Source organism: Prunus dulcis, chromosome 3 (assembly GCF_902201215.1).
Source record: "Prunus dulcis chromosome 3, ALMONDv2, whole genome shotgun sequence".
Lineage (NCBI taxonomy): Eukaryota > Viridiplantae > Streptophyta > Magnoliopsida > Rosales > Rosaceae > Prunus > Prunus dulcis.
Genome location: NC_047652.1, coordinates 13141212 through 13165341, shown reverse-complemented (window position 1 = coordinate 13165341; position 24130 = coordinate 13141212). Strand labels below are relative to the sequence as shown.

The window sequence follows — 24130 nt, the reverse complement described above, 5'->3', positions numbered from 1 at the left end:
AGCTTCTTCCATCCACTATCTATAGCAAGGATCAGCAGATCACACAGGGCCAATCCTTCAGCTACTGTAATAGTGACCTCTCCAATTTTCTTCTCTCCAGCTGATAAAACATGACCATCACAGTCCCTAATGACAAAGCCAGTAGAACCATGCAGGCCTTGGACTGAACCATCAAAATTGATCTTAACCCACTCCACTTGATGGCCAAGTCATTAGAAATCTTGGCTTTAGATTTATGATTGCTCCCAGTATTCCATACCAATTTGAGTGGCAATGTGGATACATCTTGCTGCATGTGGAGTAACATTTCGAAACCAGCAAGCAATTCCCTGGCATCCCAAATTTGCCAACAAACCAATTGAGAGTTGGTCTAGGCCATGGTCCTGAGAGTTTGTAGAAAGCTTAGCTAGCCAAAAGAGAAAATCATTGTCCTGACTTATAGGAGGAAGCGAGGCCACACAACCCCATAAATTCTTCGCAAAGGTGCAGTGTTCAAAAAGATCCAGAGTTTCCGGATGGCTTCAACAAAGAGGACATTCAGGGTTCATCTGAGGGATAAATCTGTGAAGTGTACATCTAGCTTTAATTAGCTGCCAAGCAAAGATTTTGACCTTGAGGGGAATGGTTAACCCCGACATTTTTTCAGCAGCGGGGCTTGGGGATGGGCAGGGTTCTCCTGCCTTTGGAGCTTGTAAGCAATCTTAACAGTGAATTGCCCATAGGGGTTGGGACCGCAGATCATTTTATCCATATAATCAGTTAAAGTGGTTTTAAGCGATTTTAAGGAGTGATTTCTGAGAAATCACTTCCAAATCAGTTTTTGATTCTAACACGTGACCAACTGAAAGTAAAGGATTTTAATTTCAGTTGGGTAATACAAAGACGAGCTGGACTGTATCTATAATGGAATCTGCTGTGTAAGGTGTTGAAATATTACTTGGGAGTGCAAATTTGACCGGCTTTAGGCATACAAAACCTCTACATCAAGTAACTAGAAAATAAGCCAGATAACATGGTTAGAGGTCTTGTAAGCATACTAGCAAGTTAATGGTCAAGGTTCTTCGTTGTAATAGGCATGATGTGGTGGGTAGGTTGAATGATACTCATAACTGGGGTGGAGATGATTGATAGTGGGCAGATTCGGGAGGAGATGGGGGTGTCTGACGGGCGTAATGGGGCGGAGAGTGGGAACTGAGTTCGCTTGTTATGGGAGTGGCAGCAAGAGTTTGATGCTTGTCTACACTAACTTCAACCAACTCCTGTTCCTCGAATGACCGGAAAATGGGGTGCAAGTAGGCATCGGCCAAGTATGACTTCAAATTTAGGTCAGGTTCCGCAGTTTGCCCCATTGTCTTTTGCCATTGCTTCCTGAAGAGGTAACAAGGAAATAATTTCCATCAGAAATTTGATGATAAAAATAATTTCCATCAGTAACAGTCAAATGACCTCCAAGAAAGTTTATAGCTCATAGCATACTGATCCAGCACAAGAATGATACACTAACAATATCAATTCAACTTAGGCACATCAGAAGGGGCCTTGATTAAGCTATAGCTTCTACCATAAAGTGCATTGCAAACATCTGACTAAGTCACACAAACAAATAACCAAGGGACTTTGTAGAAATTATAAAATTAAGGCATTTTCCATTGCCTAACACTGAAGAATTGATTAGACTGAGGAATATCAAGAGAACCTTGACTGTATCAGCAAAAACTTCAACCATACAGAACATTGTATTGTGTAGATTGGTTACATTGACTTTGGTTAACCTTTTGCTAACATCCAAGAAAAGAGACTAGTAGAGTACGTAGAACAATATCTTTAACAATTAAATTTGAAATGTTTGCTCAATTTAAGTACATATGAAAACACTATCTTTGTAGTTGGTTTTTTGTCTGGATGCCTTTCGAACTTAAGCAGGTTATAGTCTAGCCAATTTTGGAGCCTATCTCGCTTTATCGCAAGTTTGGCAAATTTGTTTGCTTTGTACACTGCCTGAACGAATAAAAGCAACAATTACAAATAAAAACCAAAGAGAATACGTCCAGCTATTGTATATATTGTTCAGCAATCAAACTCCTTACTAGTAAGCTTATTTATCCATAAACAGAAAATTTTTAGTACCTGATGACAAAGATAATTACTCCGGTGGTTCGTTTGAAAGAAGTGGTCCACAGTTTCTGATACTGAGCGACCAGAGACGGTGGTATACTCCTAACCACTACCTGAAAGAAATAAAAGAAATAGAAGGTGAAATATAGCATTAACCTTGAAGTACAAAGAGATTTTCAAACAAAAAGTTAAGAATATATTCACTTTACCTGATCAAACTGTCAAATAAGAAAGAATTACAATAAAATAAAACATTACCACAATCAATTGAATATTTTTATCGTCCGTATAAGAATTCGATCAGATTATGAATCATGTGAGAAAAAGGATTTTAGATCCTGATAAAGTTAAGACTATATTTTTCTAAGTAGAAGCAGTATTTATGTAAAAACATTTCCTGAGATGGAGTCTATGAGGGGAAAAGCAGGGAACAGGAACAGCAACACATAGTCATGCAGGTTGCACTTCTTAAATTTATGCTGAAGATCATAAAGATTCATACAAGCACCTATTCACCCCTAGAAATAGAACCACACTCTAAGGAGGTAGAAATGCAAGCAAACTGAAAGAAGGTGACTGGTTCTCCTCAATGAAAAACATGCTTGGTAGGTTTACACAATTATGTGGTAATTGATGATTTACTCACTGTGAACTGTTCTGCATGCCTGCGCTGTGAAGCTAAGAATTGTAATCTCATTGATGCTACATAGTCATACTCAGTGTATAACATGTAACAAGTCCAGAGTGTGAACAAGTATTCCAATCCTATGTGGAAAAAAAACCTGAAATGTATAGATTTCAACCCTTTAGTAAAATCTGCATTCGTCTATGATAAATGATAAAATAGAATACAATTGCAAACAAACAAAACAAAACAAAACAAAATAAAAATATAGCAGCAGATACCAGATCTTTGATTTCAAGATACAATTATAATTCTCCCTCCTTCCACCCTAAATACGTTCATCATTATTGTCTTGAACTATTACTCTCTTTTCCTTTCTTTTTTATTTTTTACATTTTGATTTTACATGTGTCACAGTACACCATGGCTAATATGTATAACAATGAAATCCCTTGACCAGAAAACACTCTAGTACTTGCTTATTTAACAAATACTTGGAATACCTTATAGTTGGTGAAACTAGAAATAATATCACTCCTATTATATTATTGGCTCAATCTATTTTTACTGGATTAATAGAATCAAAACTTAAATTAACCAAATAAACAAAGAACTATCCAACTAAAGGAATTTAGGCATGTGTTAATGTTAAATTCAATATAACAATCCAGGTACAACAATATTCTTCTCATCTATGCGCTATCATCGGTAAGTAAATAATTACTGGATGTATGTGTTGAACATGAAAAATTAAAAATGTATGCATAACAATGGTGTTATTTTGACCTTCATTTGCTCATTAATATCAAGAACGTCATCTTTTTTATGCATAATTTCAATTAAAGAGAAGTCAATACTGCACCTCATACGTTAATCAGTTATCATCAAATCTGAATATTTGTAAAAGTATAAAAGAGTTGCAGAGTTACCTTATGGATTTAGGGCGCACATTTTATATAGAGAGTTTATCAATGTCTCTCAAAAGTCAAAACTAATTCTTTCCTTGGGAAAAATAATGTTCCACTTGATACATTGACTGGAATGAGAATAAAGAGTGCTAGGACCGTCATTGGAACAAAAATCTTCAAGCTACAAGTACAAGGCCAAAAAAAATAGTTTAGTTATGATTATGCCCATGATAGTAAGCATCTACTTATGTGTGCTAATTCGTTGTTACCTGCAATCTGAGGTAGCATCAGCAATGGAGTCAAAATAACTCTAGTTAAATATAGTCATCGTTCTAGACAACAGGATTTGTCTTAGCCTCTTTTAATCTTCTCTGGTGCAGGTGCATGCGAAATTAACTGAAAGAAGATTCAAAGTCATTTCCTTGGGAAAAGCCATTGAATTCAAACACTGTTTGTCTCAAGCAAACAAAAAGAATATGTACATTTACAGAAACATAATAACTTCACTTTCCATATCTGAGTTCTATTTCTGGCTTTCTTAGCTCCACGGAGAGAAAAATGAAACTTTGTTGCCTGTGTTTGTTTCTCCTTCGCTCTATTGCAAATGTCCTCCCCTCTCTGTCTGCCGGCTATGATAAGCAATACCTGAACTGCAGTAAAACATTTTGGTACTCAGGAATAGATGACAAGACATAGGATATCCATTCTGGGGTCTCCACCGGCCAGAGTACTGCGGCCACCCTGCATTTGAACTAGAATTCAAAACCGATGGCCCTGAGATCTCAATCATGTCACAACGTTACCAGATTTTTGGAATCAACAACATGACAGACTCTCAAAGTTGCCTTAGCAGATTTGTGGAGCAATGCTTGTCCAGCAGGCATTGTCGTCAATACTACTCTGGATCGCCGCTTCTTTAACTAAGCTTCTGATAGTCATAAGCTCATACTGTAGTGTGGATGCCCTTCAATTCCAGAGCTTTCTCCCCAGTCAATTGATTGCGCAGTAAATGGAAATGGCACAGGCAACTTCAGCTACTACGATGTGGCAAGGAACCTAACATCAGCAAGCAGTCGTTTGGGCATGTGGAACAGCCGCGTCAACGTTCCTGCAGATCAAACGGCATTGTTAAATCTACAAAACAATCAAATCAGTCTGGCTGCGGTTTTACAGGGTGGTTTTAGATTGTTGTAGACAGCAAATAATAGTCTATGTGATGAGTGTACTAGATCAGATGGGCAGTGCAGGTATAATCTGAGTTCAACAGGATTTTCATGCTATTGCCCTGATCAGCCTTATCTATCTAAATGTCCAAGGGTTCGGATAAAACCAGGTATGTCTTCCTTGTTCTTTTAAAATTCATTTTGGAATAGGAAATTCATCCTAAACTAATGAATATGCAGGTCAACCAGCACAGTTTCTTGCTTAGATTTGAAGTTTTAGCTCTCCAGTTTTGGGCCCCAAAACCTACAATCTAAGTTTGTACGGTTATTCTATACTTAAGATAATTAACCCTATAAAAAATGTGACTGAAAATATAGAAAAATGTGATAAAAACATGCTGCCAGTTGAAGGATCTAGCATCCTTCAGTCAAAATCAACGGGCTAGTGTACCAGCCTCCTATGCTGCTCAACCGGCACTGCATCCGAAATAATTTTTTTAACTCGAGACGTCACTGTAGAAAGAATGTATTTTTAACAAAATATTGGAAGAAAGTGAAAGCCATAGCATTTAAAACTGAGGGATTTAGGTCTCCAAGGGATTACTACTGGCGAGGAAGAATAAACGGTAAGGAAAATGATTTTGGTAAGTTTGTGGTGCATTCAGATTAATCCCTCTAATCGACCATCCATGAGTAAGGTGATAGAAATGCTGGAAGGTAGCCTTCAAACCATGGAAATTCCTCCAAAGATATTCTTGGCTTCTCCAGCAAGATCTCATCATTCTGGCACAACATCGTCATCTCAATAAAATCAATGATTTAGAAACAGAAATGATGTTCCAAATTGTTCAGAAAAATACTGCATGCAATGTAATTACTATCAAGTTATCAGTAATTACAAGAAACTACTTTCAGGCCATCGATCAGTACTTTCTATTTTTCTCTTTCAATTTCAAGAAACTACTTTCAGGCCATCGATCAGTACTTTCTTTTTGTTGGCAGTACAAAATACAACAATGCTTTCCGATTACAAAAGTAAAACAAAAAAAGAAGAAAAAGAAAGTCCAAATTCCTTATTAAGATGCTTAGAACAACCAATTTAACCAGTGATTGGATCACTGAGACCAAGCAGATTATGGGGATTCAGAATGCAAGCAACGGATTTTATAAATTTTCTAATATTAGGAACAGATACGATTTATTAAGAGAGTTTAAATGGATCTCATAATCTAACTGAATGACACAACTATGCTTAACCTGGCAGAGAAAAATCACACTAGGCAGGAACATTCTAGTGTATTATTAAATACATCATGTACAATCAAGTGAACTTAAACGAATTGGCTCAAGCTTTTCTCCAAAAGGTTATAAAGAACTGACCTAACCTTTTTCTTTTGTAGAGATATAATGTATCTAAGCTAAAATCTGGTGTGCATGTGAACTAGTCTATCATAGTCAAATGCTTGGGGAATATATGATACGAACAATTTTGCAGACTAATACTTTGAGATTCCAAGGCCTTACTTACTTGTAAAGTTAATTGATGACTGAGAAGAAATTTCTGTCCTATGGCAAATCAACATGAAGGAGCCGAAAATTCAAGGGAAACAGCATGATACATCAATTAGTCAATAGTATTTCAAACTTCAGATTCTCTTTGATCAACTCCTCTGCTTTTTTCCAGAGTTTCCTGCCATTCATGGGCTCAAAATGATTTTAGGTTCATCTTGAAGTTCTTACTAATGAGGCAACGCATGGAACAAGTCATATTAGATGTCTTAACATTTGGCATAAAAGTTTTAAAGTGAGGAAAAAAATACAAAGAAACTTGCTGACAATGGAACAAAGATCGAAGAAAGTTAACTCATTTAGGATTTAGTTAGGATTTGTAAGGCGCATTAGACATAACTTGAAAAAGATGGAAGAGTAAGCCTCAAGCATTTTGTTTCAGGAAAAAAATTGAAAATCTTACCAGTTTGAGTTTCAAGTCTAAGGTTGCTTGCTGTCTCTGGGATGCAAAAAACTTGAGTGACTGAGATTGAAAAGAAGGAAGTGAATTAGTATTGGAAACAGTGGTATCAAACAAAGTTAGAGAAATAGGAGAATGATAGGAAAACAAGATCTTACTCCAATTCTCTGCATTTCAAGAGATCTATGCAGTGCTTTTCTTTTAGATAGAAGATTCCCCCCTGTTGGCCTTAAAGGCCGTCGGTAATTTTTCCCACGGTAAATAATAACAGCATGGCCTTCTTTTAGCTTATCCACTGAAACTAGAATCCCACCGCTTTCTGCTTCAAGCAACTTTGCAGTGTGCATGACCTGTCTAAACAGTTTCTGCATCGTAATAACCTTGACTACCTCTCTGTGCTTCCAATGCTGATGAAGACCTTCCATTACACCATTAAAAACCCCACGCCTGCCTGAAGCCGACAATGAAGTAAAAAGGCAAGATATAAAGAACAACTTATCAAACCAGGAAGAACAAGATTTAAATTAAGCCTTCAAATTAGAACTAGTGCCCCTTCCAGACAAACTGTTAAATAACACCAGATATATATCATAGGGCTCCGAGAGATTTATGAAAACATTATTAGGAATACATCAATAGGAATAGGCAACATATCATAATCAAAAGGAATTCTAATGAATGTATGAAGAAAGGAAAAGCAAAGCAAAGCGTTATGTCATTTGTGCTGCTTTTAAAATAACAACCTAGCTCTCTCTTAAACTTTAGTTGCAGACTGCTAAAACATCTATCAGTTGGAATCTCAATGTGGCTAGGAATTTAAGATCTTCAGTAATGAGAATCTGATTTTTTTCCCAGCCTGTGAAATGCAAACATTTTTTTTTTTTTTTTTGGGTGATACCCAGAAATTCACGAATCCCGTTTTGAGGACACAGCTTTGAAACTGCCCCCCCCCCAACCCTACAATCTTTGGGAGGCAGGAAACACTAGCAAATAGCTAGCCTGTGGGGGTTTCGAACCTTAGACCACATGGAGCAAACCATGGGCCTGACCATTCCAAACTTTTTTATTTTTATTAGATGAAATCGAACCATAATTCAGAAGCAAGAAGAATAAAATCTGAAACAACAATAAATGGTTATACACATATATATAAATTAAATTGCAACAATCAAGAATAAACTATTATCTTATTAAAAATAAAAATAAACCAAGGATGGTTTGGGCAGCAAAAAGATAAAGCTCCATCAGCCATAAGGAATCCATTGACCAACACATATTCTATATATATACAGTTATCCTCTCATCCAGATGTCCGCACGTTATTACTGTGTGGATGCTATTGTAAATGGGGAGGAAAACAAGGAGGGGTAGGAGAAAATACATGGCGTCCGCACCGTAATAACATCCGAACGTCTACATAGGAGAATTTCTATATATATATATATATATATATATGTATCCTTCAGAAATTTTTACTTTCGCATGACCCAAATAGTGACACTAAAAGTGAAATTCAGAAGATAATGAATGTATGGAGAATAAAGATTACAGGGTTAGAGCTATTAATGTTTATAAGTGATGAAAGTTTCTCTTTACCGAGCACCAAGCAACTATGCATCTTCAGTCCTATCGTTCGTAAACATTCTTTCTCTTCTTCAGTCATCATTTCCTGGTCAACATCCTGCTCAGCAGGTGTCCTTTGAGAATTCAACTTTGATAACTCATTTGTTGATTTCTCTATTTTTTTGTTTAGCTGAAAAAACAATAACAAACTATTATGAATGACAAAACAATTATGAAAAAGAAAAGCGGTAATGAATGTTTTATGAGTTAGAATCTTACAATGAAAAACTTCCGTTCTTGATTCCTCAGTTCCCTCTCTAGTCGTTCCTTTTCAGCTTCCAGCTTAATTTCGACATTCTTATTTTCTTTTATAAGTTCTCCATACTCTGTTTGGATATCTTGGAATTCTGATAATGTTCCAACTGTATTCACTAACGGTTCACCAGATTCACAAAAAGTTTCAATTGCTTTTTGGCGTGCATGTTCTTCGTAGAGTTGCCATCTTGTGAGCTCCACTTCCCTTTTTGCTACTAAATCTGCAACCCCACAAGGAAGGAAGTCCTTGCCTCTATAAAGTAATATAATAAACTTATTACGTAGTATCAGAACTCCTCCTGTGAGACACTGCATTAATAAAAATTACCTTTAAAATACATTTATATTTCACAAGCAATATGCAGAAGTTGCAATGTAGAAATGGAACATAGACATGCATGTCGCCCACGAAAGAGTTAATTTCATACAACTTGGTGGAAAAGAGACAACATGATACCCAATGACATAGGTGCAAGTAACATGAAGGACATGCCCTCAAAGTGCAAAAGAGAAAACAGCTTCAGGTAGGGATGAATGAAAAAAAGAAAGATTTAAGCCAATACGTACTTAGTTGAGATTAAGGCTTCATTTTCTTGTTGAGATTACAGCTTAATTGAATTTATCTATTATGGCTCAAGCTTGGTGAAGCTATTGTGATTTTTTGTTGAAAAGAAGAATTGGCAATTGTGAATTCAGATCAGGCGGATAATTGTTCAGGAAATTAATAGGTGGGCAATTTTTCCCACAAGAGGTGAGTCATTAATATACACCTTTAATTACCCAATACCGATATGCATAAGTAAGGTTTTCAAAAAATAATGGATGTCATGTATGTGCATATATTCTCTTAAACTTGCCTTCAGCTCATATGCCATTTGCTCGTTGTTTGTGTTCGGAACTCCGAACTTCACAGCAATCTTCGCTATAAGACTTTTCTCCCACAATTTTAAAATGGCAGCAGCGAGGCCTTGAAGTTTTCTGTTCCTTCCTTCAGAAAGTAAAAAAAATTAAAATTTTTAAAAAGGCAAACAAAAGTAGAGAAGTTGAGTACATAGAAATGTATGCATGCACCACCATGCATTGCCAAGTATGGTCCATTTTTGGGGAAAAATTGACATATAACAGCAGGAAAGGTAATACCTAAGACAAAATGAGTAGGTAATGAGCGAGCAAACTTCCTCAAGAATGTTAGTTCATCATCTGTCAGCTTTGATCTAGTGTGTGGTGGGCAACGCCTAATTGGAGCTTTGAACCCAGGAACCACTTCCGGAAGCAAGTCCGCATCTACTGGCAAAGGTTTGTGCATCCACCAGTCAATGAATCGAGGTCCCAAGCCATCCAATAATCTATCTGCTTCCTTCTCATATAATGACCTACTAGTTGGTTGGCAACTCATACTGGTTTCTTGAAAGGTTCCACTTTGAATACAATCCTCTTCTGCATCCTTTCTGCTCATCTTTTCATCCACAGGACTTTCAAATGATTTATATTGATAACTACTACTTTCTTCCAAATCCGGCTGCACGTGATCAGAGGACAATGTTTCTTGACGGTCAGCAGAGCATGGGCGCATCTTCGGGAAAAATTTTGAACTCGACTGATAATTGCATCCTCTATAAATTACAAGTGTATCTTTCTTTCGCCAAACAACCATGCCTCCAGTCTTGGTCTATATATGAAATATATGCACACACACACACACATATATATATATATATCATCATCACTGGAAACTGTAATAAGAACACAAATATATATTGAAGAATTGAACCAGCATACGAATGTTGATCAGTTAATACAACTCTCATAATAACTCTCTAATTTTGTAAGAAGAATCCCAACAGGCAAAAGTCCCACGCTACACGAGCTGTTATTGAAATGAATCTCTAAGTTCAATGTTCTTCAAGCAGACAACTAAAGTAACTGAACATAAAGCATATATTTCAAAAAATGAAATGCTGCAGAACAACAATTAGATGTTATGCCAAGATAAAAAGTACTTTTGGCATCAAGTAGCATGAAACTAAAGCTTTCCCATATCAGCACATAAATTTTGGCTAATGTAGAATGACTTCAGTTACATTATATTAGTTAGTGTTACTCAAATCTTTGAACAGTAAAGCTATGTTATTCTAGAATATAATTCTTCCTATTAATTATACATTAAATATGAAGCCACTACAATCAGTTTTGTTAAACTCAAGAAAATGATTAGAAATTGTCAGAATATAACATTCTCTGCACGAAAAAAGAAAGTAAAGCAAAAGAACAAACCCAACCTCAACTATTTCTTGAGCTCTATGCATATTCCGGCAGAGAGGCACATCAAATTTGACCATGGCAAGTTCATTTGTTTTCCAAATGAACTTTATATCATCCACAATGGCTTGAGTGACCCCAGCTTTCTTGACCTTCACCCATTTCCTCATCTTAGCAGCCTCAGCTCTCAACCTCTCAAGCAACTCTTTCTCGAGGCTCAGTTCGGCTGCACTTGCCACCCTTTTCTTCTTTATTCTCTGAAAGACGATCCTTTCATCCCTCTCCCACGGCATTTTCCCGCCAAATCTCGAATCCGCAGCTTTTCCAAGTCCCTCCAAACAACCACCAATTCCAAACTCCACAAAATCTTTGTGGGTTTCATCCCATTTTTCATTTTGTCCAAGTCCCTCCAAGGAATCCCAAATTCTAAATTCCCCAAAACCTTTCTGGGTTTCATCTGTTTTCTGGTTTGGTCCAAGCCTTTCAATGCTTTGGACAATTTGCTTGATTGCTCTATCGCCTCTAATGCCAACTAACTTCCCAGCCAGCACAGTATCCGGCTTTTCGGCTTTGGCATTGTTGTGGGTCTTCTTGTTTCGGGGTTTTGAGAAGTCAATGACTTCATGGGGTTGAAGAAGAAGAGGACCCTTCATCCATGGAGCTGTGGGCGCCTTAATACAAGCATCAGTGCTTGAATTAGGCTCTGATGGAGCCTTTGAATTCGGGGTTGTCGTGGTGGAGCTCAGTGAGAGAGAATTGGGAGATTTTGAGGGAATTGGGTTAGTTGGTTTGGGGTTTTGTGGAGGTTTTGAGTTTAAGGCAGATGAGATGGGATTGTATGAATGGAATGGCGGGTTTGAGTGAGAGGGAAGATGATGGATAGTGTTTGGTAGAGTGGAAAGAGGAGTGAGAAAGAGAGTGGCAGGCATAATTTGCTTCTGAGGGACTGGAGGACAGGGGAGAGTGAAGTGAGGATGAAGTCTCTCTCAGTTTCTTATCTCGGGTGTTCTCCAAGAACTGGTGATGGTTTGATCATGGGATAACAGAAAAAGAATTGGATATTTTGAGACAGTTTGCATTTTTGGTTTGGCAGCTTCTATTTGCACCAGAGATGTGGACCTCATAAGTACCAAAAAATAACTCCAAAATTAGGAAAATTAGAGGTGGTAATTCGTGTTAACTTCAGTTGACCCGTTTAATTGATTAATGCCATCAAATTACTCTCGGTCCTGCTCACTTATGGACGGAGGACATGTTAGGATCTAGCTCTTCGATTAATTTAAGGGCACATATAGTTAGTAGTTTAAACCCTCATTTATGGTTCTTGTCTTTTTTTAAACAGACGATATTAGGAAAATGGAGAATTCAACCTAGGACCGAAGGTATAGGGATAAATTCTCTTAACCGATTTAGCTATAAGTCCCTTACCTAAATTGACTTTCTATTTTCTAAAAATCAAGTTACTCGTGCTTGACAATAACCCCGAACTGTTTATTATTCATGTTAGCGAATGACGTCATAGTTTATAGAATTCAAGTTGTGTCATGTCATGTCAAAAAATTGTCACTCCTACCCTACTTACCAAATTAAACTTTGGTGGCCTCTATATGACCTATATTATTTGAAAGTCTAATACATAAGTTACCACCATGCTCACCTAATCTTTCAAGAACACCTTCCCTGAAACCCAAAACAAGTTAACCTCATTGTTCTATGCAACATCTACATAGTATAGAGACTGTTTCAAAGGTTCTATCCAATGTTGTACAATCAACTTAAGCAAAGATGCAATCCTGTTGTTCAAAGGTTCCTTTCACTCATTTCCACAATTCCATTATCTTTAAATCTTAACGGAAAAATTTCCAAAGCACATCTCTAATTCCAGTCGGAAAAAAAATCTCCAATTAAGAAAACTCCTAATTCATTCAAAACATGCCCCAAAAGTTCACAACTGCAGTTTATTTCAGTGACAACATGGGCTATGGGGTTTAGGACCAACTGAATAGTTATGAAGGAGATAAAGCCCCTCCTAATGATGAAAACATCTTCTTTGCCAGCTTCTATGTACAAGCAAAGACCACATACATGAAAAGAAACCCAACCAGCATAGAAAGCTGCATAAAGGTAACCGACGCAGTGAGTTCATCATAAGACCTTTAATTCGTCGTCAATAGGATCACGAAGCGTTCCAAACATCCAATCCATCCATATTGTATAATGGCCATAATTATGGCGGTAAGTTGTATGATGTATGGTGTGGTAACCAGCACCCATGACAGGCCATATTTTGGCATGGATGCAATCATGAATGTTTGCTGTCCATATGGCCTCGATAAATAGGAGCGCTATGTGGGTTGTGAAATGCATTGGCACAACAAACAGAGCTATAACATGTGGAACTGCCTGCAGTATCCCATCAATTGGGTGAAAAGCCAAACCTGAAAATAACACATCCAAAATAGTCAGTAGCACAAAAGTAGGAAACAAATTTCGACGCCTGATAGAAAGGTGGAGATTCAAAAGAAATCAAGTATTCAAACCTGAAGGTAATAAAGATAAGTTGAACATATTTGATTTTATGAAGTGAAAACCAGTAAATTTTCTTTCGTTCTTATGCTTTTATGAAGTGAAAACCAGTAAATTTTCTTTCGTTCTTATGCTTTTGGGTGATCAAGAAAAGTGAACCACTACATAGTGCACGATAGACTAATCCATATAACAGCCATGTTCATCAAAAGCCTTGAGTACATGCAGATGGACCAAAAGACAAGTAATGGACAAGCTGTCCACTGGAGTACATAAAATCCATAACCACGTAGCTTCTATAAACATAAAAAAAAAAACAATCTTAAATGATCCCAAGCAGAATGCAGAACAGCTAAACAAAGCACCATAAAAAACGAACTATCCCATAATCCCCCCACTTAGAATAGACTTTTTAAATCGCTTTCATAAATACAAACCATACATGGAATATTATTACCTGAGTGCTATCAAATCCAAGTCCACTTTATTGTCAATGCATAGATTGTTTTCTACAACCTGATGTTGGAACGGCCTTAGTAGCAAAAGCATAATATCAGAAACCTATGCCATACCAAACTCTAATTGGTGAGAATAAGGTTGAACTATTGGTCAATCAGTGACTCTGGGGGAGAACTTGCAGATTCAAGTTTTGGTCAATCAAGTAATGGACATTCAAGTTTTGTTAATCCTAGAGAGAGAGAGAGAGAGAGAGAGAAGTTTGCAGAGGAAATGAAAGATGGTACATCATTAGCTTGTTAAGCTACCAGAAAGAGTGGATGTAAATGCACAATTCACCCAACTCTACAAATATGAAAACTAGATATCATAAACTGTTCAGTTTTGCTTGATAAAGCTGAAAGGCCAAGGCCATAACATTGTGGGAATGGTATTTGTATCAATAAATTTTCAACAGGGTAGCTTTAGAAGAAAGAACAATTTAAAGTGTACACACATTTCATGTAGTTCATGCTTCTTACTGTTCCAGAAAGCAACTAAGAATTGCACAGTTAATTTCCTGAAAGCAACTGAGAGCTGCAGAGCTATACAGCCAAAATCGCTTCGAGAGAGAACAAACATCTTAAAATATGAAAGAAAAAACACGAAAAACAAGAATATTAATGGAATTTTATTTGCACTCCAAAAGTGGCCTCTTGCACTTAACAGTTATTAATTAATAACAGTAACTTTAAGAATATTAACGGAATTTACATACAGAATAAACAAGAAGAGATTATAAAGTGTGAAATGTCTAGAATTCATCTATGGCATTAAAAGTCTTTTAAAAAAAATCCGGCACATGCTTAAATTGGGGCAGAATAGATAACTCAATTGGCAGGATAGAAAAAATTAAAAAAGATGATAATAACATTGTATATGGCGCTCCAGCATGAGATACACACGGAAGGAAAGGTGGGAGAGCGAGAGAGAGAGAGAGAGACAGAGAGAGAGACAGAGAAAGAAAGAAAAGAAAGAGTTCAGGAAAGAGCATAAGAGAAACATGCAACCTCATGAAGTCCACCAAACATTTTTCACATATGTAGTAACACAAATAATAAAATCAGGTCATAAATCAGAAATTACTAAAATATATGTGCACATGCTTGCATCCAATTTAGATAGATGAGATAAATATAATTTTTTTTTTCAGTTACGGATGAGATAATATTAAAATTGGCATAAAGCATGAAAGTTGGGTAGTTTGACAGCTTACCAGCAAATGGAGAGAGGGTATTCTGCTTGTTGTAGATGTGGTGTGTAGCATGAAGATATTTATACAGAGGTTTTATGTCATGTAACTCTCTATGCATCCAATAAATTCCGAACTCCACGAATATAAGATAAATTGCTAAATACATCAGGTATGCAAGCCAACTGACATCACTTATTCTTGAGAAGCACCTTGCCCAGCCATTTTCAACCATGTACTCAGAAATGGTTGGAAGAGCACTGTACCAAGGCATGGCCTTCATGGCAACATATATTTGCAAAAGCATGGCTTTATTAGAGGGAATGGCATCTGCAATGAGGGAGTGAAATGTCAATCTGTACTAAGTGGGAAGACATTTTTTCCCTTGTTTTTCAACATTCAAGAAAGCAGAATTCCAGATTTCAAGTGTCATGAAGAGTCCCCAACTTTCAGTCATACAAATAAGCATTCATACTCACTCTTCAAGAGTCCTTATAAGTATGGATTTTGATGTTCGAAAGTTATTCCTACCCGTTAATTGACTAACAAAAAACAGTTTCAGGGTACTAGCTACTTTAAAGCATGTAGTGTAGGATCAGTTTGTACTTGGGATTACACAAAAACCAACAAAATGGTTGTAAATACAGAAGAAATCCTACAAGTCAATAAACAAAATAGCAGAGGATCAATAACCTTGTAGTGTATCAGGTGAATGTATGTCGATATTATTTTCTTTTTCCTTCTTTTCTCGTCTCAGAACAGTTTTCAATCCAAACAAAAATTTTGAGAAAAAAAACAAAATTACAACTCCTGACACACATATAACCATGTGGGAAAATCAAGAATTCTGCAGAATGGTAGACTGAAACATGACGGGTTCATTCAGATAAATATTGTCCACACTGAGCATTTACAAGGGATCATAAACACATGTTCAACTGTGAAAGAACTCAAAAAATAAAATAATATATTCATCTCATCTTTCATGTTTTCTTTGATCTGGGAAACAACAAGCTCGCATCATCATAGCCAAGTAGCCAAACTCTGTTTTTTTTTTTTTTTTTAAATTACACAAGCAACAAATGAAACAGAGCTTGAAAATTAAAAAGAGAAAGGTCAAGAAAGAAAACAAACAAAACCCATTTCATATCAAACTTTTGAGCACGTCAAAAAAACGCAGTAACTCAAATTTGACTCATCAATCAATATCAACTAAAAAGCTAAGATACAGATCCGTCGTTGTACATTAGAAACAAGTTGAACTAAATATTCCACCTAATTTCACTGTGAATCAAACTGTTCCACCTAATTCGTAGAAAACCCAAACAGATTCAAAAGTTCTGAACCAAGCAAAACCAATCTGCAAATTCACTAAATATAAACAAAACATAGCCCAACTCTCACAAAATATAAACTTCCAAAATCAGAAATGAAAATGAAAAACTGAAAATAAAATGGAAAATAACAAGAAGAACAAAATAAAGTTTTAACATATGGCATAGACCACTCCCATCAGTCCAGACTAAGCTAATTCACCAAAATAAATAAATAATAAATAATGGAAGACAAAACAATGTGTTGGTCTGCAACTCTGTTTTCTGATGTTCATATAATTTCCCTTAAACCCAAGAGAGAGAGAGATTCAGACTCAATAACCAAACAGAACCCATCAAATTCCAGACTCATATATCCCATCCCAACAACCAAATCACCACAAAACAATCTTTTTATTATTTTTAAAATAAAAAAAGTCAATGCCACTGAAGAATGAAGAGAGAAAAAAAAATCAGAAAACATATATGCAGATGTGTTTGTGTTTGTACCTTTTGGGATATAAACGCTGCGTTTCAAGTAGTATATGTAGAAGCACCACAAGACGCCGGAGACGACATAGAGCAAGGTTCCGCCGAGGTAGTTGCGCAGCCATGTCTGGAAGAAGTGGGGGAGTGGGGCCCACAGTCCATTAGGCACGAGGCTGCCGAGCACAATGCGGTTGTAAAACGCCGTCTCCTCCAAGAACGGGTTCAGGTACGTGCCGTTCATCTGCACGATTGTCCCGGCGATGGGTCGCCGGAGATTTCAACGACACAGAGAGAGAGAGGGGGGGGAGAGAGAGGAGAGGGTAAGCTGGAGTTGAAGTAGTATACTATTGTGAGATTCCCTTTGTATGTTTTTATGCGTTTATATGTTGTGTTCCAAATCAACCAGAGAAAGGTAAGGGGACGAGTAAATTTCCCTTCTTCTTTTTTTTTTTTTTTAAATTTAATAATTTTTTTTATTGATTAAGAGGAGCGATAGCATACTAAACTCACACACATTATACAAATGTTAAGATTCGAACCCAAAATCTTATATGAAGGAATAAATATTCTAAACTAATACACTAGTGGGTTATTTGCGAGGAACTTTCCCTTATGTTTAATGGTTGCTAAAACTTTTTATGTGGCCCAGCTAGCACCGTTTCCAAACTTTAAATAAATAAATTTGAATTTGAATTATAAAAACCAAACGAGTTCTGTTATTTTCACTTTTTGTCTTATATCCTCACAAAACATGTAAATTTTAAAAAATACAATCTTATTTTTTTTATTCATAATTATTTTTAAAATATCTTTTAATTATTAAAAAAAAATACTATGTCCAAGCAACTCAAAAAATAAAATAAAATAAAAAATACACTCAACCTTTCCCGTCCCAATCCTACCCCCTCTACCTACCATAAGCTCCACCTCTCTTCCTCAAGAGTACTTCTATTTCCACCCCGTCTTATTTCCCCATTATAGAAAATAGAATGTCATTATAGATATTCCTAACCTCAATGCCAAAGACAAAAAGTTAAAGAAATCTTTTACCCAAATAGCAAATAGTTGCATGTATGTTTGTTGAGTGAATCTATTCAATGCATAAAAGGAATCCTAGTCATTGGAATTCGCAGTCCATAGATTTCCCATTCATAACATGGTCTCAATTATTATATTCTGGCAAAATAGAATTGATTACACTCCACCTGATGCATATTGGCTGTATATAGTGGTCAAGTATGCCATGATGCATATTCAATAACGTCATGTAGGAGACGTACTTTTTTATGCTGTGCATTCTGAATCTGGCTTTGAAATAAAAAGGCAAAAACAGTGGGTTGGCAGAACTTCAGGTCCTGGTGATGAATGGAGAGAAGTCGATCAGGTTATCAGAATTGTTTGACTGATAAGTGATCGGGTTTATTTTATTTACTTTTTTCTTATTCTCTACTGATAACTTTTTTTTGTTGTTGAGAAAAGTGGATCACTTTAGACTTTCTGTCGAATTAATACTCGATAGGCATATGCATTTTAGATTAATCTAACGTTAGGTGTATTTATAAACTTGATCCACACGCATACGCGTGGTTGATTAGAATTCAATTATGAATGGGCCCAAAGATGACAACCCAGCGTTCACGCCACGGGTGACACAGCTGCTTGATTTACACATTCGGGACCATTTTTTTGTAGTTGTTTTCTATTACGAGGACCGTCATATATGGTTCTTAGGTGCTTACCTGTATTATTAGCCGTAGGATTAAATTGAATTGTTCGGATTTGAAATTAAGAGAAACTTGCTACAGCTGCTGAGTGCAACCCCAACTACTTTTTACTCAACAAACATTACTAGAGGTGTACGTTGGTTCGAAACTAATGAATTTTTATCAATCCAATCAAATCAAATCAATCTTTTATTGGATTTGAGATTTTACAATTCGATTCAATGTATTCGGATGTCAGGATCCAATCCAATCCAATGTACAAATTGGATTGGATTGGAAGATCGGTTTGTATGAAAATATGATAATTGCAAAGATAATCGTATAGAATTCAATTCGATAGAAAATATTATTAAGTATATACTAAATAGATATAAATAAATTTTAGAAAACAATATATACTGAATAGACATAAATAAATTTTAGAAAACAGTCAAACAATATAGGGTAAAATATTTTCTAATATATTTTCATTATCCAAAAGGTAAAGAAATAAAATTTTAATTACATAAGATTTGTACAAAAGAGAAAGAAATAAAATCCTAATAGAATAGGAAATAAATATCCTAATCAAACTAGGATCTCGTCAGCACTCCCCCTCAAGTTGGGGTAAAGATGTCACGCATGCCCAACTTGTCAAGTGAGTTGAGAAAGACACTGATAGAAACAACTTTAGTAAGAACATCTGCTAACTGATACTCGAAACTTATAAATGGAAAAGAAATAATCTCAGCATCCAACTTCTCTTTAATGAAATATCGATCAACCTCTACATGCTTTGTGCGATCATGTTGCACGAGGTTATGAGCAATCACAATTGCAGCATTATTATCACAATATAAATCTATGGGTTTATGTGGCTCAAACCCAAGATCTCCCAACAATCTCCTCAACCACAATAACTTGCACACGCCTTGAGCCATCCCACGATACTCAGCCTCGGCACTAGACCGAGACACTATATTTTGTTTTTTACTTCTCAAAGTAATAAGATTACCATCAACAAATGTGAAATACCTAGACGTAGAACGTGTACCAATGACTGAAACAGCCCAATCAACATCTGTATATCCTTCCACATTCGTATGACCATACTTGAAAAATATTAACCCATTGCTAGGAGTTACTTTCAAATACCTCAAAATACGCATCACAGCACCCATGTGGTCTTTACTAGGAGAATGCATAAACTGACTCACTACACTCACTACATATGCTATATCAAGACGTGTATGAGCTAAATAAATCAATTTCCCCACGAATCATTGATAACACTCCTTATCAGTAGGAACTTAATCAGGATATAACCCCAACTTATGATTCTTTTCACTAGGGGTATCAATTGGTTTACAATCCAACATTCCAGTCTTTTGCAAGTAAATCCAAAACATACTTTTTTGGGACAGAAAGATACCATGCTTAGATCGGGCAACTTTAATCCTAAGAAAGTGTACTTCAAGTCACCCAATAACTTCATCTCAAACTCGGAAGCCAAATACTTCTGAAGATTTTGCATTTCTACTTGATCATCTCCAATCATAATCATATCATCAACATAAATAATTAAAGTTGTCAATTTACCTTTATGACACTTTAGAAACAATACATACCCAAATTTCTTCATAAATGTAACAAACTTCCCAAACCATGCTCTGGGAGAGTGCTTTAATCCATATAAGGATTTTCGCAGCTTACACACAACACCCTCCTTGGAGGTCACATGAATACCAGAAGGAAGATCCATATATATTTCTTCAATAAGGTCACCATGTATGAACACATTTTGACATCAAACTACAACAAGGACTAGTCACGATTAGTAGCTAGGGACAAGAGTACACGCACAGTATTGAGCTTTGTTACTGGAGCAAATATCTCTAAGTAATCCACTCCATAGGTTTGAGACTAAACCTTTGTCACCAATCTAGCCTTATAACGGTCAATGGAACTATCAACCTACTTCAAAGTAAACACCCATCTACATCCAACAGCTTTCTTCCCTCGTGGCAAAGGAACTAAATTCCAAGTTTCATTCTTGTTCAAAAATTCCATTTCAACATTCATGGCATCCACCCATTTGGGGTCGGATAAAGCATCATGCAGCTTAGTTAGCGCACATACACTAGATATTTGATACAAATATGATGCATATGACTTAGATAAATGATGAGTTAACATATAATGGCTAATGGGATATTTAGTGTAATAACCCAAAACAAAATATCTAAAAAGAAAGAAAATATCTAAAAAGTAAGGAAAATATCTTTTAGCAAAAAGACAAGTTTGCCCTCGCATATTTTAATGGGGAAAATTTGACTTTTTAATCGAGAAATAATTTGGGAATTCCGCTTGGCCATTGCGTAGAGCGCGGCGAAACGAGTTCATAGACACGGAGTAGACCCGAATCGGAGCTGTAACGAAGAAGATATGGTCTAAATACCGCGAAGGGCAAAATGGTAATTTGGTCAAAAAGTCAGATTTTTTATCCCCTCTCTCTCCTCTCCCCCGTCAGTTTTCTCTCTTCCTCTCTCTCTCTCTCTCTCCTGTCGCACCCTAGGCGTGAGACCCTTAACCTTCAACACGACGGCCCGGCCACCACAGGCCGAGCCGATCTCCGCTTCAGGTACCATCGGGTCCGCCTCCCTCTCGCCGTCAAAACCTGACCGACCTCCACCCTTGGGCCGCCCGGAGCTGATCGGAAAACCATATTTTCCGACGGATGTTCGTCCGAATCCACCCGAACTTCCAGCTCGAATCTCTCCTTCAATTCTCCACCAAATCGATCGAGTAAGGTATGGTTTCTCAGCTATTTTTCACGTTCTAGCTGATGGATGTATGAGTTTCGATCGATTTTAGTTCTAAAGCGATCAATTTTTGACTTGAATTCTGGCCGAAACTTAGGCAGCCAAAAACTACTGTTTCTGGTCACTTTTTGGGGTATATCCAAGAACAAAAGTGACTCCAAATGGGGTGTTTTACCTAGGGTAGGAGTTTGGAGTCTCGGTTCCGAGATTTTTCGGCCACCCGAAATCTCTTAAGACACCCAAATCTGCCCGCACGTGCTGGGGCGCGTGGGTGAGGGTGGTGAAGTAATTCTGTGCAGTTTTGTGACCCTCGTGTCGTCACGAGCGCGTAGGATTTTGCGGATCTCGATTCGGAGTCCGTTTGAGCCCCGAACGGATTTTCCATATCGCGCGATCCGTGTGTGCAGTGTCGTTAAATCGTTGGATCGTGCTGAATTTTGGATATGTCGGTCTACGTGATTTCAGGATCGCGTAGGATTCGACGGATTGCGAATCGGAGTCCCGGATACTCCGGAATCGCGAACCCTGGGGCTAGGGTTTGGGTTTTAAGCGATAACGCGATTTTGGCTAATCCGACCGTCCGATTCGAACCATATTCGCAGAACATGGTTCCTTCTCCGTGAGAAACCTTCAGGGAAGCCCAGATTGGCCATCAGAGATCGTGGACCCCACGGGTCCCGGGTCGGCCGATCTGGCAGTTTATCACTTACCCGAGTGTCGGACCTTCTTGAACTGGTCCAAGAGTCTGAAAAGGGCTAATGCGGGCATAGGAGTAACTTGGGGTGAAATGCACGTATTTCTAAGAGCCGGAGGCAGGGTGTTTAATTTAAATTCTTTTATTCAACAGTATATTAATTTATTATTCTTGGATAATCAGGCACCCGGAGTCCGGCTAACCCACATGAGGGACCTTCGAAGGGTCCAGCTAGCTCGGACCAGCTGTGAGTGGACTTTCTTTCATAAACGATTTTCTATGCATGAGTTACATAATTGAATTATATAAATAAGGTTTTTAAATGATTTTATAATGGTTTTCTACCAATAAGGTTTTATAAGTCAGTTTATATGAGTTAATTTCATTATTGGATTTTGAATAAGTTTTATGAACTATTCTTCTCGAGTATGATTTTTACTATTAAGTAGTTTAAATTATGTGATGCTTAATTATCGAGGCTCCAGTAATATTAAAAGCAGAGGTTGAGAACTCTATCAGATGAGATAGCAGCAATATTTCAGTTTCACAGAAAGGCAGTGAGTTATTATATTTTTTCTAAAAATAATTTATTTTCAAAGAAAACCACCGTGTACCCATTACTTTTGGTGATTACCCAGAGTCGGACCGATGTCTACGAACATCCAGTCTGATTATAGTTCAGTCAGTGCACTTGACTTGCCTCATGAGTTGCGGGGACGCTCGGACCGTGAGTGCCAGGATTTGCAGCTCGGCAGACTTGGTGTCCTGAGACCTGCCAGGATTGCGGCTCGGCGGACTCTGTGTCCCCGAGACCTGCCAGGATAGCTGATCAGGCTGACTACGGTCCCCTGTATCCTGCCTGAGCGACTCGAGCTGACTTGGTGTCATCGAGGACCTGCCGGCAGATCAGGTTGATCATAGTCCCCTAATTTCGCCAGTTTGCGGCTCGGGTAGACTGCGTGGCGCCCGAGACCTGCCAGGGAAATTGACGGATATGACAGGGGTACAAATAGGTGGTATTTTTCACAGGATTTTGAGTTTTCTTTTATCTAATTATGACTATCAGTTATTTTATACCAGCTTCTCTGATTTTTCAGGCATTGATATCTTTGTATTTGATCAGTTATGCAAGTATATTCATCAGCATACTTATTCATGTTTATTAAATTCCTTATATTGAAATATAGTTAAATTATCGATTTATATCCTTAGTTATTTCAAAACGGGGGTTATTATGTTTATAAACTAGTTTGAGAACATTCTTGTTGTCCACTCACATTTTCACCCTGTTTTTCGCCCCCAGGCCGTAGACGTGCGCAGGATCCACCACCGGGCCACCCCGAGCTTCCGCGCCACCAAGTAAGGTAGAGTTGTGTAGAAAAATCCCTGAAACCCCCTGAACTTTAGAAATTGCTCTGATATCTAGCTTTAGTGGAAAAACTGAACCTGGCGAATATTTGTTTATCCTATTCTGGCAGTTGGTGTAGATTTATTAAATGTTTAACAGGTGAAAAAAATTTTGGGATTGGTCAAAATACAGGGGAGACTTTGCCGAATTTTCGGCAGAAGTCTAAGGGAGTTTTAAAAAGAATTTGAGACAAGAAGGGTAAAAAGGTCTTTTGTGCCCGACATTCGCCAGATGTCGGACATGCACAGGATTCGACTCGGATTCCAAAGCGGAAATTGGGTCGGGTCCTGTCATTTAGACTTAACATGTATATCGGGAGAATATTGTACTTTACGTTTCCCACGAGTGGTTCGCAGGGGTAACTGATAAGTTGACAAAGATAGATCATTGGAAATCAACTCATTTAATTCACTATCACGAGCAGATTAAGACCATGGCTTGGTAGATGGGGGTATTGCATCGAATTCATCCATACAAGCATCATAGTCACTTTTTTCAGACACGGGTGACCGGCCACGTTTTGAAGGTCAACCGGTCGTTTCTTCACCAAGAGGAACAACTTGATTTCCAG

General features: G+C 37.4%; 2 protein-coding genes across 8 annotated transcripts; both read right to left on the bottom strand.

Annotated features, from left to right (window-relative positions):
* Positions 1-940: 940 nt before the first annotated feature.
* Positions 941-11921, bottom strand: LOC117620559 (chloroplastic group IIA intron splicing facilitator CRS1, chloroplastic). Of its 7 annotated transcripts, XM_034350661.1 has the most exons (14): positions 10938-11921; positions 9799-10327; positions 9516-9646; positions 8623-8967; positions 8377-8533; positions 6939-7231; positions 6784-6843; positions 6340-6501; positions 4131-4756; positions 3918-4044; positions 3670-3829; positions 2762-2897; positions 2128-2228; positions 941-1368 (listed from the first exon to the last, which is right to left on the bottom strand). In XM_034350661.1, the coding sequence occupies exons 1-8, from the start codon at positions 11844-11846 to the stop codon at positions 6451-6453; spliced, it is 2475 nt and encodes an 824-aa protein (XP_034206552.1). In that variant the 5' UTR covers positions 11847-11921; the 3' UTR covers positions 941-1368; positions 2128-2228; positions 2762-2897; positions 3670-3829; positions 3918-4044; positions 4131-4756; positions 6340-6450. The 7 variants fall into 7 exon arrangements, with proteins under 7 accessions (XP_034206552.1, XP_034206550.1, XP_034206553.1 ...); XM_034350659.1 differs by having other exon boundaries at positions 3918-4756; XM_034350662.1 differs by having other exon boundaries at positions 3690-3829; positions 3918-4756.
* A 900-nt stretch (positions 11922-12821) lies between these two features.
* On the bottom strand, positions 12822-17313 carry LOC117620560 (delta(7)-sterol-C5(6)-desaturase-like). Its single transcript, XM_034350666.1, has 3 exons — positions 16954-17313; positions 15155-15460; positions 12822-13355 (listed from the first exon to the last, which is right to left on the bottom strand). The coding sequence occupies exons 1-3, from the start codon at positions 17171-17173 to the stop codon at positions 13063-13065; spliced, it is 819 nt and encodes a 272-aa protein (XP_034206557.1). The 5' UTR covers positions 17174-17313; the 3' UTR covers positions 12822-13062.
* Between the last annotated feature and the right edge of the window lie 6817 nt (positions 17314-24130).

What these genes read in the sequence shown, in the direction of transcription:
- LOC117620559 (XM_034350665.1), bottom strand. Translation starts at nt 11,846, where the DNA reads ATGCCTGCCACTCTCTTTCTCACTCCTCTTTCCACTCTACCAAACACT. An exon ending in GAGCTCAAGAAATAGTTGAG is followed by an intron (nt 10,328 to 10,937) that starts GTTGGGTTTGTT and finishes TTTCATATATAG; the next exon opens with ACCAAGACTGGAGGCATGGT. An exon ending in ACCTACTCATTTTGTCTTAG is followed by an intron (nt 9,647 to 9,798) that starts GTATTACCTTTC and finishes TACTTTCTGAAG; the next exon opens with GAAGGAACAGAAAACTTCAA.
- LOC117620560 (XM_034350666.1), bottom strand. Translation starts at nt 17,173, where the DNA reads ATGAACGGCACGTACCTGAACCCGTTCTTGGAGGAGACGGCGTTTTAC. An exon ending in CAGCGTTTATATCCCAAAAG is followed by an intron (nt 15,461 to 16,953) that starts GTACAAACACAA and finishes CCCTCATTGCAG; the next exon opens with ATGCCATTCCCTCTAATAAA. An exon ending in TACCCTCTCTCCATTTGCTG is followed by an intron (nt 13,356 to 15,154) that starts GTAAGCTGTCAA and finishes TGTTATTTTCAG; the next exon opens with GTTTGGCTTTTCACCCAATT.